Source organism: Capra hircus, chromosome 4, assembly GCF_001704415.2.
Source record: "Capra hircus breed San Clemente chromosome 4, ASM170441v1, whole genome shotgun sequence".
In the NCBI taxonomy this organism is placed as follows: Eukaryota; Metazoa; Chordata; class Mammalia; order Artiodactyla; family Bovidae; genus Capra; species Capra hircus.
This window is the reverse complement of record NC_030811.1, coordinates 77,194,584-77,215,605: the sequence shown is the minus strand read 5'-3', so window position 1 is coordinate 77,215,605 and position 21,022 is coordinate 77,194,584. Positions and strand designations below refer to the sequence as shown.

Below are 21,022 nucleotides of genomic sequence, written 5' to 3'. Positions count from 1 at the left end.
AGAAAAAGATGATTTCCTCTATAGGAAGAATTTCTCACTGTCCCTGAAATATTTTCAGGAAGTAGTAGGGACATGAATCTCCTTTATTAGTCACAATCCTTTATAAGAAATGATCATTTAAGAGATGGGAGGGTCTGTGCAAGTGGCCAGGTGGGTTTTCTGACCTCCGGCAGGGTACCAAGTTCAGTTCAGTTCAGTCGCTTAGTTGTTTCCGACTCTTTGCGACCCCATGAATTGCAGCACACCAGGCCTCCCTGTCCATCACCAACTCCCGGAGTTCACCCAAACTCACGTCCATTGAGTCAGTGATGCCATCAAACCATCTCATCCTCTGTCGTCCCCTCCTCCTCCTGCCCCCAATTCCTCCCAGAATCAGGGTCTTTTCCAATCAGTCAACTCTTTGCATGATGTGGCCGAAGTATTGGAGTTTCAGCTTTAGCATCATTTCTTCCAAAGAAATCCCAGGGCTGATCTCCTTCAGAATGGACTGGTTGGATCTCCTTGCAGTCCAAGGGACTCTCAAGAGTCTTCTCCAACACCACAGTTCAAAAGCATCAATTCTTTGGCCCTCAGCTTTCTTCACAGTCCAACTCTCATTACCCAGGTCTTATATAAAATGTTCCCTATATAGGGTGTTCTCAATATGCCAGCACATTTGGAAAACTCAGCAGTGGCCACAGGACTGGAAAAGGTCAGTTTTCATTCCAATTCCAAAAAAAGGCAATGCAAAAGAATGCTCAAACTACCACACAATTGCACTCATCTCACATGCTAGTAAAGTAATGCTCAAAATTCTCCAAGCCAGGCTTCAGCAATACGTGAACCGTGAACTCTCTGATGTTCAAGCTGGTTGTAGAAAAGGCAGAAGAACCAGAGATCAAATTGCCAACATCCGCTGGATCATGGAAAAAGCAAAAGAGTTCCAGAAAAACATCCATTTCTGCTTTATTGACTATGCCAAAGCCTTTGACTGTGTGGATCACAATAAACTGTGGAAAATTCTGAAAGAGATGGGAATACCAGACCACCTGACCTGCCTTTTGAGAAATCTGTATGCAGGGTCAGGAAGCAACGGTTAGAATTGGGCATGGAACAACAGACTGGTTCCAAATAGGAAAAGGAGTACGTCAAGGCTGTATATTGTCACCGTGCTTTATTTAACTTCTATGCAGGGTACATCATGAGAAATGCTTGACTGGAAGAAGCACAAGCTGGAATCAAGATTGCTGGGAGAAATATCAATCACCTCAGATATGCAGATGACACCACCCTTATGGCAGAAAGTGAAGAGGAGCTAAAAAGCCTCTTGATGAAAGTGAAAGAGGAGAGCGAAAAAGTTGGCCTAAAGCTCAACATTCAGAAAACGAAGATCATGGCATCCAGTCCCATCACTTCATGGGAAATAGATGGGGAAACAGTGGAAACAGTGTCAGACTTTATTTTTTTGGGCTCCAGAATCACTGCAGATGGTGACTGCGGCCATGAAATTAAAAGACGCTTACTCCTTGGAAGAAAATTTATGACCAACCTAGATAGCATATTGAAAAGCAGAGACATTACTTTGCCAACAAATGTCCGTCTAGTCAAGGCTATGGTTTTTCCTGTGGTCATGTATGGATGTGAGAGTTGGACTGTGAAGAAGGCTGAGCGCTGAAGAATTGATGCTTTTAAACTGTGGTGTTGGAGAAGACTCTTGAGGGTCCCTTGGGCTGCAAGGAGATCCAACCAGTCCATTCTGAAGGAAATCAACCCTGGGATTTCTTTGGAAGGAATGATGCTAAAGCTGAAGCGCCAGTACTTTGGCCACCTCATGTGAACAGTTGACTCACTGGAAAAGACCCTGATGCTGGGAGGGATTGGGGGCAGGAGGAGAAGGGGACGACCGAGGATGAGATGGCTGGATGGCATCACGGACTCAATGGACGTGAGTCTGAGTGAACTCTGGGAGATGGTGATGGACAGGGAGGCCTGGCGTGCTACCATTCATGGGGTCGCAAAGAGTCGGACACAACTGAGCGACTAAACTGAACTAAACTGATAGTGAATTCAAATTTGGGAAATGAAAATGTAGACTTCCCAATTAAATTGAATTTCAGATAAACAAGTAATTTTTAATATAAGTATGTCCTATGCAGTATATGTCTCATGCAGTCAGTCTACAGGACATCCTAAAAAGTTATTCATTGCTTATCTGAAATTCATATTTAACTGGGCAACCATAGTCCTATAATTTATTAAAATTGTGTTTAGTTGATATGTAAATTTGATTTAACTCTCAGTATAAAACTGGTTTTGCCTTCTCTCCTCTTCCATTTTTAAGCGTCAGAATTTCTTGTTTAAGCTATTTGTACTGTGTTTCTGTTTCTCTGCCCATCTAATTGTGCTTTTACATGAGGAATTAAAAATATTTTTTAACTCTATTTCTTGTTCCAAAAAAGACAGATTTTAGAGATCTAATTCAGTTTTGTGCTTCGTATTAAATGCATTGAAACTTCCCTATTGGCTGCATCTAAATTTTCCCATTTATTCTCTTAATTTTTCCTTTTTAAAATGTCCCTACTCATGTTTCAGTTAGCTTATAACTGTTTCTTGAGGTCTTTCACTTTTATTGTCTTTAGAGTTAGAATTAAATAAATGTTTGGATTCATACACAGACATATCAACACACTTCAGTAAATGATCAGTATGGAAAACAGGTCAAGTTATTATAATAAATAAATAAAATAAATACATTTTTAATTCTATAAGAGAATTATAATATTCTACTTTCTGTAGAAGTAGGGGAAATAAAGGCCAGAAATAAACTAAAATATAAAGCAAGTTTTATTAGTTTAAACAAAAATCTTTTTTATGAATTTGCCTTTGAAGAAAGGACTATCCGCTCTGAAAGGCTTAAGAAAAAGCTATCTATATTCCTCATCCTGTATCCCTGTGAGTGTAGGTGGTGAGACACCCAAAAGTAATTGTCTCAACAAACCAAACCTGTCTTCCTTCTGTGATCTGTTTTGGCCAGAATGATTTCAGAAAAAGAAAAGTTCCAGAAATAAGAATTTTAAAGTTCTTATTTTGTTTGGGGGTATTTTATGTTAGTTGCAATAGACTAGATTTCTTAGAGGTGTAATCCCTGCAAAAATTTATTGTACATTTATAATCATTTGACCCACATTAGAATAGCATTTGACCTACATTATTTGACCCATGCTATTATAGTATTTATGGAGCTCTTCCAATGAAGCTGAGCAGAAAACTGGAGATTAATCATGTAGAAATGATTTTATCAATTAATTGGGCCAAATTGGGTATACCCAAAATAGATGTTTTCTTTTCTTTCTTTATTCTTTTGCATTTTTATTTACACAATTATCAAAACAGCAAACTGCCAACCAATTAAATCTTTAAAGAAGAATTGCATATCTTTTTATATAATTTATTTTTAATTGTAGGATAATTGCTTTACAGTATTGTATTACAAAATAAATGTTTTCTGTTCATCTTCATTTAAGTGCTTATAGCATGATTGCTAATTTGCCAAAGGAACTCTAAGTCTCACGTAAGTTATTTATTTTTAAGGAAATCTATTCTGATACTATTTCTGCTACCTAAAATTACTTACTCTGAAACAAGCAGCTTCTCTCTGACAATGACTCAGAAAGTGAAGCTATTGCTTCGGAGATTGAAGCCTCTTTCTCACAATTCAGCATTAGGCATATTTCAGAAACTGCCATAATGGGCACAGTGGAGAAGTCCTGGGTCATGCCAATATTCTGAGATCAGACTGAATAAAACCACCTCAAAAGAAGAGGAAGCCAACATGCCAGTGATGACAGGTGGTCAAATTAAATGGCCCTCTCTCCTTGTCTGATCTTAACCAATGTCCCTATTATGCCATTTCAGTTCAGGCACCGTAACTGCCAAGAGGTCCCATGATTATACATTTTCCCCAGGAGGAATAATCATCTTTTAAGATAATGCCCCATGTGGAGATGAAAGCTCCATAAAAAGAAACCATTTTCAATACATCTGTAAATCTAAGAAACTCCCAGCACTTAGCAAATGTAAAGCAGCAAATACTCAAAATCCATTCTGGCACTGCAGGAAGAAGAAAAAGGAGGAACACAGAGAAAGCAGAGGAAATCACTGAATGTTTTAACATTGTGAGAACGTATAAATGACATCTTTTCTCAAAAGAACCATTGCTGACAATTCCATGAAACAGCAAATAAATTTTATTTAAACAGCAAATAACTATTATTCTTCAATGAGAATAATAGTTAATTGGCCAATAGGTCACAATGCTTTTCACTTTTATAATTATTGGTCAAATTATTTTCATTGGCCTTTTACAGAATGAGTCAAAGAGATAAATATATTTATTTATCTGTAATTTTACTCTCAGCTATTATCAAAAAGGATGTGATTAAATCCTTGCAATTAAATTATAATCAAGCCACACATTGAATAGAACTTTTTTAATAGTTGGAAAGAGAAATAAGAACGTACATACAGAGTATACGAGAAAGTAAGCCAATCTCACCCGTCTCCTTAGGTGAGATAGTTGTTATGCTTCAGCATTAAATTTAACTCTGTGTTCCAAGGAAAATTGAGGAACATGATGGCCTACCTGCTTTCACTCTTTTCACAAAATGCAGCATCAGCTATTTACAACATTTGTGTTGAGGTGTAATTAGTATTTAAATTAGTATTTATACTCTGCCTGAGTTGGATTGCTTCAGCATCTAGATAAGTGTGTGTCTAGTTTTCTGTGGATATTTCCTATAAATGGAAATAGTCAAAAACCATGGCCCATTCTATGCCCGTCCAAGTTTTAAAAGTAATAATCATTACATGGCATATTTTCAACATTCCATTTTTTATTGGGCATTTTATCAGACACCATCTAATATTAACATGAGTAAAGTCACTGAAAGAGGGGAGAGATGGTATGAGAAGAAAGTAATTTTGTTCTGTGTGCTAGATTGTGTTTTGGCTTGCTGGGGTCAGTGTATAATAAAATAACAATAAAGGAAAAAGGAATTAATCTGTCCTTTACTTTTAATTATCTTAAAGGTCATTCAGATCAAACAAAGTCAGTTCAACCGTCAAACCATTTGTGATCATTAAAAGAGCTCAATGAGTTGAAAAAATCCTGTCTTTGATGATACATGATTCACTCAATTAACATTTTTAGCCGCTTCTTCATGAAAAACATTGTGCTGCCACTAGAGCAGGGGGATAATAAGATAGATATCTGCTGGGGAGGAGTCAGTGGGAGAAACAGCTCATACGCAATTATAGGAGAATCTATTCATGATATAAGTATATACATTATTTATAAATGTAGGATTAATGAAGGCTTGTTGATTGATTTCTAACCACATAAAGCAGAATTATTTGTTATACTAATCACAGGTGTTAACCTTTAAAAGTCTTAATTTCTGTCTATATTCTGTCTGTCCCTCTCTACCCCCCTCACTGTTCCTCATTTTCTCTGTCTCTCTCTCCCTCTCTCTCTCGCTCTCTTTCTCTCTTCCCATCCCACCCACCCACACCCAAACCCACACCCACACACAGCTAAGGCTGTGCCACAGGAATCCCAAAGGATGACTCAGCCTTAGCTCTTGTAAAGTGACTGATCTTCTGCCACACAGTTCCTCACCATCACTGGGCTTCAGAATCCTCAGCTGCTGTATAAAGAAATATTCCTAGAATCATTAACATAATTCCAATAAAATTGGTCCCTTTGGAAAAAAAAAACTGTGCAGCTAGGCAGAATGTGTTGCTGTTGTTTCCTATTAACTTATGTAAAGTACTTGCGGCTGTCTTAATACCATGCTACCTGTAAGTGGTAGTGGAATGTATTTTCAAAGTTCATATATTGTTTTCTTTATTGCAGGTTTCTTTTCTCCATGGAAAACCCCAAAGCCTGTAAGTTGAAATTCTTCTTTATTACTAGTTATGATTACAATTCCGCTAAATAAGATTTGAATTGGGTAACCTCAAAAATCCCTTCCTCCTTTGAGATTTTTGATGTCAAAAGAACAAGTTCTCTGTGAAAAACTAATTTGTCTTACTTTCCTATAAAGATTGTTTTTTTTAATATTTTTACAAAACAAGCATTAACACTGTTCAATACGGTGTGCTGAAAACTCTTTAGAAACCTTTGTTTTCACCAACAGAAATACCATCGTTTCTTACTGCATTGAATTTTTAAAACAATACAAATTATAGACCCAGATGTCTTGACCTACAAATTAAATCTGATCCTCAAGAAATTTCGCTGTATATTTATTTGTGTTTATATTTACATTTTAATGCATACAGAGCTAAATACATGTGTGTCTGTGAAACACTTTGTGTTTTTCCACCATAAATGACAGTCACTCAAAGTGGTGCTCTGAATTTTCGGAAACTGGTGATCTCTGCTGTCACCTAGTCTCTCTAAGCCTAGTTTCTTTATCAGCTGTCCTGAAATGTTGATGCTAACGTAGGAGACTGGTATTTTAGTAATCTTTTTGTGACACAAGTTTAGACAAGTTGCCTTCCCAGCTGGAGATGATCTTTACTTGCCATTAGATTGACTCTAGTTTGTCCAAGTCCCAAGAGCTGGGACTAGCTTTCTGGGGTCCCATTCTATGCTGTGTTAGAATAGCCGACCCTAACTGAGATGGCTAAAACCCACAAGTGGAAGAGAGCTGTGGCAAAGTGATTCAAGTTAACAACAAAAAACAAAACAAACAATTTAAAAAAAAAACTCAAAATCTCAGGGAATCACGTCTTCCACCTACTTTTCTTTCCTCTCACAGTAAGTAGCCCTGACACCAGTGGCCCCTGGTTTGGCCAGTGAGTAGGGACTTCTTGGGTTAATTTTATGCTCCTTTTTTCCCCCTTTTACTGAAGGAATATTTAAGTGCTTCATTTTCTCATTTTAGAAATGATTTTGCATATTTTTCAAGCGCAGTAACTGGCTTAGTTAAATAACATGTCTTTAAAATTATTTGAAGACACATGAAAATAAAATATTATTGAGCCCTGGAGTATGCCTGATGTCCAGGTTTCTCTCAAAGAGAGATGAGAAAACTGGGAGCTGGTGATGAGAGGCCCATGCTCTCAGAATTTTCACACCAAGCATGTCCTCATTTGGGATTCGGCTCATCTGGTCCACAGAGAATATCAGATGAGAAAACTAGTCTTACTTGGGCCTAGTTAAACTGTTTAGTGATACATGTGATTTTGAAAACAAGTATTTAAAAATATTTAAAATGAAGTTTGTTTTGCCTTGACCAAAATCTGAATAATTCCTTTCTTTCGCCACCAGAGTTGAAAATCTGTGTTCTGTGGTTACACATATCTTTATCTAATTTGAGAAGGAATCTTGCAACCTCATCATGGTGCTACAATTATGTAATCTACTGATTTCCTTATATGTACCACATTTACACAAATGATGCCATTTGGCATAATTATAGTATCTGCTGTCATTACACTAATTACATCCACACTCAATAATTTCATAGAACTCAGTTTAAAACTAATCCTGAACCCAGGCATCCCTCCAAAAGGTAGGGCTTGGACTTCCAGGTCCTAAGCTAAATGAAGATAGAGGACTGTCAGTGTAATGCCCTCCAGGCATCCACCAGAAGTTCTTCAGATTAGGGACTCTGGTGACGGGCCAGGTGTACGGTGGTTTGGGCTGCAGGCTCTGAAGGCTTACTGCCTGTGTCCAAACTGTGCTTCTCCTTACTAGCTAGGTTGCCTTTGACTAGCTGCTTAAGCTTTCAGTATTTCAAGTTCATCTATAAATGGGGATAATAATAATACTCCTCTCATGGTTATTGTAAAGAGTCTATGACTTAATCCATGTAAGGTGCTAAAGCAGAGCCTCTGACATGCTCAAAAATATAAAATACTGTCATTCTAGAAAGCAGACCTTCCACGAATAAACTCATAATGAATTAATCACTCAATGAATGAACATAGTTTGCAAAACTATTTACTTAAACAAATATATAAATACATACCCACAGTATTTGGAGTTATACACTCTCACCTTTGAAGAGGATTGATGACATTTTTAATCAGGATAAGGAAATGTTATCCTGAGTGAGATCACCCCTTCTCCTGGTCCTGTGTCACTTCCTGGCCTTCTTCTGTCCTACTGATCCACATCTAAAACTAATCCACATCAAGATAGTCACTTCTGTTTAACAAGTAATACACTAATTGTAGTGAGTTCTTGTTCTCTTCATCTGGAAGGAATCCAAGTTCATTCTTCAGGTACTGAATCAAGCCAAATGTCATCATCTCCCAGCCCTGCCCTAAAATAGTAAGGAAGTGTGTTTAGACTATCCCAGCTTCTACAGGTAGCAAGCAGTTTCTAGTTTTCATGGGAAGGACAACTTACCTTGTTCACAAGCTCTCTATTCTCAATGTGCATCCTAGAATCAGAAGGTGGGTTTAAAAAAAATTGACCACACCATGATCGATTTTTTTCTGTTTTACTCTTTGATATCCCATTATGGATTATATGTCCACTCTCTCCACTGCTTTCTCAGTGACTATATTTTCATACAGTTAAAACATTCACTCATTCCTCAAGGAGAATAGAAATACAAGTCTCCTCCCAGATAAAGAAAACAATTTTGTTTCCATTTTTCCTTACTCTAGAAAAGTGTTTATGAATATTGGCATAGGTAAGGACATGGCTAGGACTGTGGAAAGTTCCAATCAGAAGCCTTTTTGACAGGTAAACGCCTGACAGGTAACACAGCTCTTCAGAGGTCAAGGCCAGGAAGACATTAGGTGGAATAAGAAGTTGGGATAAGAATCTATGTGGTTCATGAATATTGAGAGCAACTAGTGAGTACAAGGTAACCCAGCTGGAAGGCAAAAGTGCAGAGACCAAGGTATCTAAGAAAGTATTGAGAAGTCAATAGAGTTGCTCAGTCATGTCGGACTCTTTGCGACCCCGTGGACTGTAGGCTGCCAGGCTTCTCTACCCATAGCATTCTCCAGGCAAGAATACTGGAGTGGGTAGCCATTCTCTTCTCCAGGAGATCTTCCCAACCCAGGAATAGAACCCATGTCTCTTGCATTGCAGGCAGATTCTTTACTGTCTGAGTCACCAGGGAAGCCCTTAATACCTATGGCTGATTCATGTTGATGTTTGGCAGAAATCAACAAAATTCTGCAAAAGCAATTATCCTTCAGCTAAAAAATAAATTAAAAAAAAAAAAAAAGATGCTGTCGGATCAGCACATCAGCTCCAGAGAACAGGGGTGGGGGTGAGGGGATGGTGATCCCACAACAGGAGGTTTCCACCATGGTCTTCTAGGTCTGAACTTCAAATGACTTGATAAGAGGGTGGGGAAGTGAAGGACTATGAGTCTTCTTTTTTAGTAATTTCATGGGCACTGTGATTATCTGCTCTACAGTCTTACAAATCCCTGACAGAGTGACTCGAGGGTTGATTAATGTCACAGCAAGACACTGTGAATGCTTTACTAAGCATGAACTGGACTCAACAAATTTCTCCATCTCAGTGCTGTAGACATTGTAGAATTTTTCTATCTGCCAAAGAAACTTTCCTAAACAGTGCCAAAAGTATTATTTATTTTGTAGTTTTAAGAATGTTTTTTAGATTACTGATATTTCACCTGAAGCATGTTTACTCCAGTGACTGTACATGAACAGTATATATACTAGCAAGACTTATGGGAGAATCAGATAACCCTCCGTGGAAGATAGAAATAAATAGACATTTGCTGAAGCCCTTTGATGACAAGTGGAATACTCAGTGATTCAGACCATATTTCTAATTTATTTACTTTTCAGGATTAAGTATCTTATGTTTAGAAACAGAAGGGAGAAAGTCACAGACAAAATGTACCCACATGGTGCCTGAAGTCAGTTAAAATGAAAAATAAAAAAGAATATGCCTTTAGCCACAGTGTGGGTCTTCCTGTCAGAGCACAAGCACAGAGAATGGATGACCAAAGGAACCTACAATGGCTTCCTAGGCAAATTTTACTTTCAAGTGAATTATGAAGTGCATATTTAAAGATTTTTACTAAATGAGGGCAAAAGGGTCACTGAGCAGAAAATTAGCCAGGACTCTAAGCAAATTTACCAACTATTCCCCTCAGTGTATTACTATGTTAAAAGAAAAAAAAGGACTCTCATTATAGTTATAGATTTGTGTTTGACCCAGGGTCGGGCACTGACAGCTGCTGGACCTCTCTGTGCTCCTAGAGATCATGTTTAATATTAGGGAGTTGAACTCAGCTAGGGGTTTTCCATCTTTGTTAGTTACAGGACCTTTGTTCAAATGAAATCTTGGTCAGTAGCACATAAAGTAAACACATTAAAATGAAGCCAAGTGTCTTCTTAGTTTCTTCTGAAAGCTATAATAAAATAGATTGGTGTTTTATAAAAATAGGAATATATTTCTCATAGTTCTGCAAGCTAGAAGTCCAAGATGAAGGCACCAGAAGATTCAGTGTTGGTCAGAGCCTGCCTCCTAGATGGCTGTAACCTCACCTGGGTCTTGGGACTACAGAGTTCTCTGGGGTCTCCTATATAAGAGCACCAATTCCATTCATGAAAGCTCCAGCTTCATGACCTAATTATCTCCCCAAAGCTCCACCTCCTAGTAGTGTTACCATGGGTGTTAGAATGTCAATATATGAATTTCAAAAAGCTCAAATATTCAGGCCTTATCTCCAGTAGTACTGAGAGAAGGGTCAGTGACCCATTTCTTGCCCAGTTTGCTGAATGGTCCAACCCCTGCCACAATCCGAGGTACGTAAGTGGATCACAGGGACCTGTGTGTTATATGCTATCTCACATCCTCTCCAGCTTTAAAACATGTATTGTTGATAGGTGACAGCTGGCACTGAAGCCCTAACCAAACAGTAGCTGTTATGAAAACAAAAGCAGCGACAGTGCAGTAGAGACTAGAAAGTTATAATCCTGCCAAGCTCAAAATAGTGTGTATCAAAACTGGCCTGCAAGAAAGAACAGGTGACCATATTTTATTGATTTCACCCATTCACTAAATTTGCATTTTCTGAGTACTTGCTGTGTGTTGATAATGCAACAGTGAGAGAGACGATGTCCCCTGCAGTCTCTGTGCCCAGCATCATCGATGCGCGGAGACAACGGTGGACTTGCGATTCCACTTGAGTGTGAGGGGCAGGTAGTGGGTACCATGCGAGCACCCAGGAGGCACAAGTAGCCAGATCAGGAAAGGTCAGCAAAGGCCTGCTGGGGGAGGGGCCTCATCTGAATCTAGTAGCCAGGTATAATGAAGATGAGAGATGGAAGAGTGCAAGATAGGTGAACTTTGCAAGCAGAAAAATAAACAAAATATGCAAGGGAGAGAACCTGTAGGGTTCTAGGGAATGAGAGGAGGGACCATCAGTGGAGATGAGAAAGAGGATCAGCTGGAGAGCTGCCATGCCCCACTAGAAAGTGGCGTTTATCCTGAGGACTACACTCACTCAGTGCAGAATTTCAATCAAGAGGGTATCCTAATCTCATTCTACACACAGCAAGTTTAGTCAAAACTGAAAAGCTGAAGTTGAGTTTGAAAGAGAAATTGATTGGTTGTTTAAGTTAGTTGTGTAAACAGGTGATCTTGGTGAATGTGGCTTTCTCCTTGATAAAAAGAAATGAGTCCTCACTTTACCTCACGGGGCTATAGTGACGATCAAAGAAGATACTGTAAATGAAAGAACTTGGTGAACTAAAAAGTATTCTACAGACTGTTAATAAATCATGATGGTGGCAGCAGCAGCATTTTGGAGAAGAAACCACTGGATCAGCAGTAAATGAAGCTTCATAGAAGACTTTGAACAATTCAGAAACCCCAAAGGGTTCTATAACTACTTATCAACCATGAGGAAAGTGATTGAATGTTCAAGTATAGGAAGTGGTTTGGATGTATATAGGTGTCAAATGAATACCTGCAGACTATTTTCTTCAGTAAAAACGGTGTCATGAATTGGAGCCATCTTAGAAAAGGAACAATACCATACAGTTATAAGCACTTACAGATAAATTATCTTGAAATACATACAGTGTCTTATTTTATAGAGAGAAAAAAACAGATTCAAAAAGATTAAGTGATTCGCTGAAAATTACTACCTGGTAGGTGACAAGGTTATGAAAGTTTGCGTTCAAAAGTCAAGCAACACATGTATTTATAACCATTTAAGGTGCTTTATTATATAGAAATAGAATTTTTTCTTTCAGCGCTTCTACCGAAGTTTTGAATGTTTTGTAAAAGAAAAGTCTGCAGGACAAGGAAGTCGAACTTAAATGTGAGGGCTGTGGTGTGTGACAGGGAAACAGCAAGAAAGAGTTTATCATCAGTCATCTTCTCTGTTCTCTTTGGCTTTACAGATAATGGACCGATGGGAGAACCAAGGCAGTCCTCAGACGAGTTTATCTGCTCCGGCCATACCACAGAACCTGCCCTTCCCGCCCGCCCTTCACAGGAGTTCCTTTCCTGACTCAACAGAGGCCTTTGACCCAAGGAAGCCTGACCCATATGAGCTCTACGAGAAATCGAGAGCCATTTATGAAAGTAGGCGTAAGTGAAAGCCACATAAAACAAGAGTGCATTACAAATAGCTGAAGCCCTGCCAGGGGATTTATTGAGGCTGGAATGATCTGGTGTGATTTTATATTTTGAGGTTCAAAACCTATCTCTAAAGTAAAGCCAGCTGATCTAAACTTTTCCTTAAAAAAGAAAAAAAATCTATGTCTTTTTTCCCCTAAATCCTTCAAGAAAATCAGGAACTTGGTGGGGAAAGAGGGCAAAGGGTAGGCAGCAGAGAAAGAGATGACTAGCTTTATTTAAGCCACCAGATAATAAGAAGAAATAGTTAGGATTTTTATGTTTAATCTGATCTTAGTCTGAAGCATAGATTTTCTTAGAGCATGAATGCAGTCACTGAAGATTTTAGGAATGTGATTAAAATGTCAACCAAGTCCTTCCAACTCATGATGGTGAAAGTAATGGTTCTAAAAGAAGCAAAGAGCAGGTGCCAATCATTTCTACCTGAAATTTCTGCTGCTTGTTTAATGCACTGGGGCCCGTTTGAAAGTTGAGTCATAAAATATTGTGTAGGCACTTGTCACCCTATTTAAAAGTCTTCTAAAATCATTTCATTGCACTTTATAAATATTAGAAAACAAAGGCTTTTAATATTGCATATGCATTCACTGAGCCATTTTTCACCACCTAACAGATCATCTCTTTTGAATGTTAAAGAACAGGAATCCAAATGGCTTGAATGTATAATCTATGAAGGAAATACACAGTATGATATGAACTTGAGTAATGGCTTGAGAAAACTAGCCTAAAGAGCAGGGTTTGGTTCCTGGTGCTCCTGTTTACAGTCTGCTGATTTCCTTTGTTTCGGTATTCCACCAGTGCCTTCTTTCCACCTTTATCATCTGAAGCATGAATAGCAAGTTTTAAATTGTGTGTGATCTCAGAGGATCTCAAATCTGCTTACTCTTTGATGAGCTCAGGGGCTGAGAATTATATGCCCAGCTGGTAAGGGAGAAAGTAGACATAATACCCTTTCCCCATCCTCTCCAACTCTCTGTAAAAGTAATTTTACTTGACGAACTAGTTAGGACAGCAGGCCATTGAGAAATCACTCTCATCAAAATGAACCTACCCCCTGCCACCACCACCCCTGCCACTCTTTTAAAAATAATTGGCTGTGTCAGGGCTAGTGTGTTTCACTTTTCTCCTTCTGGCTGAACAACTAAAATGTTTTTAAAGGGCTCTGCGGAGAAGGCAATGACACCCTACTCCGGTACTCTTGCCTGGAAAATCCCATGAGCAGAGGAGCCTGGTAGGCTGCAATCCATGGGGTCGCTAAGAGTTGGACACGTCTGAGCGTCTTCCCTTTCACTTTTCACTTCCATGCATGGGAGAAGGAAATGGCAACCCCCTCCAGTGTCCTTGCCTGGAGAATCCCAGGGATGGGGGAGCCTGGTGGGCTGCCGTCTATGGGGCCACTCAGAGTTGGACACGACTGAAGTGACTTAGCAGTAGCAGCAGTAGTTAGAATGTCTTTGCTCTGATAGAATAAATTTTTTCACTGTGTAATACAGAGTATGAATTCATGGTGTTAACGGTCATTATACTGAAAAAATAGGAATGATTTCAGCACAGTTCTTAATACCTTTCCTACTTTAGTAATCAAGTTGACCTTTAGCACCATGAGGAGACACCCAAGTTGAGTTCTTTGCCTGCTCTCACTAACTGGGAGATAAGGAAACTAAGTGTAAATGAGTAGAGATCAGGATACAGAAGTCCTAACTCAGAAGGTGGAACATATCCTCCTGTACTTGCGTGCTGAATTTTGTGGTTACCTTTAGAGAATTTCAAGAGATGCTTCCTCCTGTTTTTATCCCTTCATTAGTCATTTGCTTCCATCCTTTCGTGGTTTCCTGACCAATGTAAGCTTTATTATTCAAGACAAAGGCAGTGTTGCTGTTTATTCTGTCTTTTCTTTACGGTGTCTAATGCTCTTTGTGGAAAGGAATGGTGTATGACCTTCTTTTAACCCTGAACAAATTCTGATTTCTTTATCCAGCCCCTGTAATGCTCCTTCTGTTCATTGCCTTTCCACTCCTCACCTGTGACAAACCTCGCAAAGCAATCTGCCTTAACCTCCGTGACTTTCTTTTTCGGTCCTCCTTTGGGAGCTCTGTACCCCTTTGTGTCTGCAGCCACTTGAACAACAAACATCCAGACTGCCCGCCCCATGCCCTGCCCTTCCATCAGAGCCCAGCCCGTGCCTCTGCTGGGGCCTCTTTCATTGCTCCTCCCCCCTCCTCCCCACCGCCTCTGTCTTGTTTTCTCAACTCTCTCTAATGTTTCCAAGGACACGATGATGTTTTCAGGGTCACAACTCTTAGGAGCCAAAAGAGCCATTTTCTTTCTCATTTTTCTCTCTCTGTCCTGTTATTTTGTAACACTAAATGGAGTGTGAATGAAACACAGAAATCATGTCAAGGTAAGAAAAGCTCTGCTCTGAAGATTAAGGAAACCAAAAAAACCCACAAAAACATGGCACCACTTTCTCTAATCTCTGGATAGCTGATCAGTTCACTTTGCTTTTCTAGCTTCACATAGACCTTTGCCCTGTATCCATATCCTGTTTCCAAGTGTAACAAAGTCTCATTATCTCTTTTAAATTTTTAGAAAAATGCCAAAAATACATTCTTTTAATGAACAGAGGGAGTATTTCTCGTCATCTAATAGTTTCAGTTTTTATAACCATTGTACAATGTATGCATCCAAACAAAAGACCCATATTGAGCCACTCTATTCTTTTGAATTACATGCATAATATTTAGGTATGACTCCTTTTATTCTGTACCTCTGAACTGTTTCCTAGGAGAAAAATCAGTGGGACCAAGGAAAGTATGGAAGGGAATCCTAACCAAAGTGTCTAAACCACATCTTGTCACATTTTCCTTGACCTGTAATGACCTCATGGTATCCTCTTTTACAATGAAATCTAATGCTGAGCAGATTTTTTCAAATTCATGTTTAAAACTGGGTTGCAGTTACCAAATAAAAGAGTGTACCTGCACCCACAAGCTTCTACTCTACAAAGCTACAGAATGTTTGTTACATCCAGTCTGTCAAGAAGTATTTGGATTCAAATTACTAGTCCTCTGCAAATGATGGAAACTTATCAAATGATGTAAATGGTGCTGTGCCTCATTTGGCTCATAATTAGATTATGCTGACATTTTAATGTGCATACACAGGACATCTTAATAAAGATGTATTCCTGGGAGGAAAAATACTGTGATTTTAAATAAATAAAGACAACCATAGGATACTAGAGCCACAAGAAACATGGCAGGTACATGCTTATGAAAGGAAAAGCTAGAAACACCTTGGGTCCTCATAAGAGCCTGTGATTACATGGGACTTGATAGAAAGAAGATTCTTCCATCTAGCAGGCCAGGCAATGCCTCTGATTGCAGAGCATCCGGCAGAGTGCCCAGAGGTGGCAGCTCCAGGCTCCGCATCAATCAACAAGACTGTATGAAGCACAGTGTGTGTCTGGAACTCTGCTGGGCACTCCATAAGAGAAAAATCACAAGACATAATCTCCACTCACATGAGGCTTGCAGTGAAAGTGGGGACACAAACATAGGAAAGCAATTCCTGAATGACATTTTGTTATGTAACAGCGAATAATTATCAGTATTTTAACATGCAAAATGTTGCAATTGATACAAATAATAGTTTAAATATAACTAGACAATTAGACCCATCATTTTTCATTCCATGTTCAGAACTGATATTTAATCAGAAGAATGTCTTGCATGAAACATCTTTTAATTATCAAAATCTCATTAGTTCTTACTGCAAGCTCTATGCAAAAAGAAAAATTTTCCTGATTAACTTCATTCCACATAAGTTTATAAGCATACTAGAAGAACCGTGCCTAAAAAGTCCCAACAGAAATTTTGACCAGTGGGGTTTCTGGGTTCATGTTGGTTTTTCAAGTGCTGACACCCTATATTATTACTGGAAATTCCCAGAAAACAGCAAAAATCTACCCGTCCTCATCTCCATCCAAAACTTTTACATAAATCTCACTTTCCTTTGTGTAACAGTCTCTGTTGATAATTGACTTCTTGCTGTTTCCATTACTTGGATTTTTTAAAATTGAAAGCAGAGGAAAATACCCACCGTTGTGTAATGAGATAAGCCATGCTATTTTTAAGTTTTCCCTTCTCTTTTTTCCATAAATCTCATGAAAGAGGGACTTTAATTTTCTTTGCAGTCACAAGATGAAAGGTTTGTCTCGGTTTGTCTGCGAACATTCTAAATGTTGGGCTCCGTACACCATTTCTGACTTTGAGGGGAAAAGACTATTTCTAAAGATCCTTCCTGCCTTCTGCCCTCCCATCTCCTCCTGCCACTTGTTCTCTATATGTGTTTGCATCATTGTTTCAACCACGTATTTCTAATATAATAGGAGACGGTTTGTAATGTCCTACTTACCCCAAGACTATCTATCTGTGCATGCCATTTGCGTGGGAGAGCCCTGCTCTGTGTTGTCCTGGTATAATTAATAGGTCCCTTTAACACTGCAGATTGTCTGCACTGAATGATAAATTATATGACTTTCCTTTACTACATAGTCTGTTAAAGAGAGAGACATCATTACTGTCCAAGGAAAGCATATATCTAAATATACAGGCTGTGAATACAAATTTTAAAGCCTAATCAGATAAATAATTTCTTTTAAACTGATTTATTTGGCTCCCTGAATTTTTGTCCATACATCTTTTATCCCTAATTTGAGGTAAAGATGTATGTGGTGACTTGTCTTGGTAGCCAAACACCCAGAGAACTCCATCCATACCCAGAAAACTGTGCAAATGTACAAGTCCAGATCATGGCAAACTCAGCAGAAAAAGTAGGTGGTGAGGCTTCACTAGTCTAAGTGAAGAGAACTTCTCATTCTTATCACAGAGAATAAATCAGATTCGTCATGGCAATAATCACAGGACCAAAAAAAGAGCTAACTTTGTCTGTCTCTCTGCTCCTAAGACAGATTGTACTCACATAACTGCAGAAAAATGGCCGTACTGGCTCCTTTTTTTAATGCAAGGGAATACAAAGTGCTTCCCAAAGAAATGAGTGTGGCTCACTTTGGAATCTTACAAAATAAGATTGTAATCATGCCAAGGAGCTTGATAATTTAGGAATGAGGGCCATGTCCTGCTGCTTCATTTTTCACTAATCCAGACTTATTTAAGAGTTTGTCCCCTCGCTCATGGGGCCATTTCTTTAACACACTCCACACTGCAATCTCAGAAGCTGGAGCAGGCAAGCCAGTGAAAACAAAAAGAGACAGAGAAGAAAACCCCTTGTTCCCTGAAACTCTTCCCTCATGATTCTGTCCCTTAGCAGGAACCCAAGGTGAATTATGACTGAAGTTGTTCAAACTTTTTCTCTTCACATTGAACCTTGGTTATTACAAATAAACAATCTATGAGGTACAACATGTCCACACTCCTTTGCAGTAAGACATCACTCAAACGTAGGATTGTAAAAAGGTGAGGAATCCATATAGTATAATGTGCCTTCTGGTAGGACCTCCTTAGAATAGAAATTCCTCTGGAATTTCTTCAAAATGAGCTCACACAATCAATTTTTCTGTTGAGAAATGAGGAAGCATTAATCTGTAATAAGCAATGAGTTTTGTGCTGAAGGTAGCAATCAAGGGCAACCACAGGCCAGTTAAATAGCATAATGAAGGAAGGCTACAAGACTGTTTTTACTACTCTATTTGAAATGAAATGATAATTCATAGCTGATCAAAAATGGACCATTGTGTTTTTCACATCTATGGCTTTTATCCTGCACTTTTGTTGTTCATTGTGGAGTTCTTTTGGGCTTATAATGCACATGTAATTCATAACATCTTAAATGAGTGGTTGTATTTCTAAACCATCTTTTTTTCTGCTGCTTTTTCCTTGTTATTAGTGAGCAAGGGTTGTAGTTAGCACTGACTCCCATCCTAATGGCAGAGCCATTTGGAAAGCTGGGGTAGTGTAAAAATATTATTCACTGCAGCACATCACTTAAGAGCCTAAATGGAAACCAGTGGTGTGAACCTCAGCACACAAGGCAGACGCACAAGATGTGCTGAGCTCGGAGCCAGAGCGCCACAGCCATGCAAGTGCTGCTGCTTGAGCCTTCTCGTCTCCAGTCTCCTCTGCCCTTGTGACTAAATATTCAATACAGTCAAACTGGAAACACCAACAGTTTAGGGAAGCTTTAGATAAAGTGATGGCTTCCATAGCAGCAGGCAGCTATTCAGTAATCATAAACAACTACCTTGGTTTCTAGAACACCCACATGTGTGAACACAGCTAGATCAAGCCCTGGCCACATGTGCTTGGACATTGCTGATGTCCAGTGGCCTGTGGGTAGTCCAGTACTACCCACACATGTTCTCTGGAACACTACCTTATTTTAGTGAAAAATCAAAATAGGATGATAGGTAAATGTTTAGACACTTTTACCAGTAACTTTAACATTAGAATCATAAAAAGACCAGAAAAAAATTATAACATCACCATTTAAAATATCCTCTACTGGGACTTTCTTGGCAGTGCAGTGGTTAGCACTCCTTGCTTCCCATGCAGGGCATGCAGGTTCGATCCCTGGTCAGGGAACTATGATCTCATATGTCATACAGCACAGTCAGAAATAAAATAAAATTTAAAAAGAAAAAAAACCCTCCATGGGGGAAATGAGCATTAAAAAATGTCCACAACTGTACAATGAAGGTTAATTTCCTGTACCTTGTTCAGGAAAATCATTATTGCTGTCTTTAATATAATTTGTTTTGGTTTAATCTGTGAAAAAAAATTGCCTTTCAGCTGGCGTTTCTGATATATCACATTGTGCGTCACTTTGCAGTTAGAGTATGTTGGTAAAGGAGTCAGTAAATCCAGTTAAGTGTGCTTGCTGTTTTTCATAAGTGTATTTTATTTTGGAAATCTAATTTCAAAAATAATATTTTTCAGTAACTTTGTAAATAACTATGGTATTATATTTCTAACAGGTTCCTTTTAACAGAGAAAGAAATAGCTAAGTAATAATGATAGTGAAATAAAAGTTAGGTTGGAGACATGTTTTTCCCCTGTATTTTAGAAATTAGATTCAATCTGATAGCTTATAAATTCATTTAATTCACTAGTTTAAAACTTAATGCTCTGGGACTCAGGCAGAGGATAAAAGGGGATGGAAATTCGAGAAGTAAATTCTAAAATCAGTCCTTGATTGCGAGTTAGTTTGTCAGAGCATTTTGGTGGTAGCACAAGTTGACAATGTAACCCAAAGTACATTCATGATTAAAAATGAGACCATCGGGGCTGCAGTAAACTGAGTGTACTTGCTGGATGGCAAGTAGGTCCTAGTGAGGTCAGGATAGTATAAAGATTATGATGTCACTTTTACAACTAATGGAGGTATTTAGAAGGGCACAGTCTTCCATCCCTGTTATAGCTCCATCTTTATGATTAAAGAAATTTCTCAATTCATAATCCTAAGCAGTTACACTAAACAGGGAGATTTAAAATTTAAAAAAATGTAGTTTTGCTGGAGAGCTTATTTCCTGTGAAAATGCAGATTGCCTAGCAGGGAGGTTCATTCTCCCCACAGCAAGTGAGACTAGCTGTGCAGGGTACCCTGGGGAAGCCTTGTCATCGCCCTCAGGAGGCTTCTATTTCATTTTCAGTGTTGAATAGTGAAGCAAACAAAGCTCAGTAAGAAAGCAATCAGAACTTGGTCTTCTAATTTTTTAAGTTTAATGATAAAATACCCATTTTTTCCATAGTATTTCATATGCACATTATAGAATATATATAGTATTTTACACTCATGTCCCTAAACTTTTATGTTATACGTAACATGTTATGGTATCATAGTTCTCATGAAGGATCCCTATTGCTAAAATAAACCAATTTTATTCAACTATTTATATATAACTTACTATCCAAATAATTATAAGGATCAAAATATTTGGACTGGTGTACATAAATCAGCATAATTATTTATTGAAGTTTTCACTTTCCATTTTGATATTTGATGACACAATATCATAATATGATTTCAAAGATATGTGCATATTTTGGGTTCTGGATTGACTTTACTTTCAAATCAGCATTCTTATCATCAGAATCAAAGCTTAATCTTTGGAAATGGTGATCTTTTTTTTCCATTCTGATCTAAAAGAATTCAGGCATTTTCCTGCATGTGAAAGAGATACATTTATAGACGTATTCATATACATAAAACAGGGTAAATCTGTCCATTAACTCCATGGATTTTAGAGAAAAAATCATGAAACACAAGAAAAAGATTGAGGGTGAGTTCTAATTGCAACCAAAAAAAAAAAAAAGATGAATTTTTAAATGCCATAAATGAATTTCAATTTTAATTTCCCATCCA

General features: G+C 38.3%; 1 protein-coding gene across 2 annotated transcripts in view; it reads left to right on the top strand.

Annotated features, from left to right (window-relative positions):
* MAGI2 (membrane associated guanylate kinase, WW and PDZ domain containing 2) overlaps nucleotides 1–21,022 on the top strand; it is a 1,495,474-nt gene that overhangs the window by 1,283,135 nt on the left and 191,317 nt on the right. For both annotated transcript variants that reach the window (XM_018047275.1, XM_018047276.1), the window contains exons 11-12: nucleotides 5,894–5,925; nucleotides 12,403–12,592. In XM_018047275.1, the coding sequence (XP_017902764.1) occupies nucleotides 5,894–5,925; nucleotides 12,403–12,592 (222 nt within the window). The remainder of the gene's footprint in view (nucleotides 1–5,893; nucleotides 5,926–12,402; nucleotides 12,593–21,022) is intronic.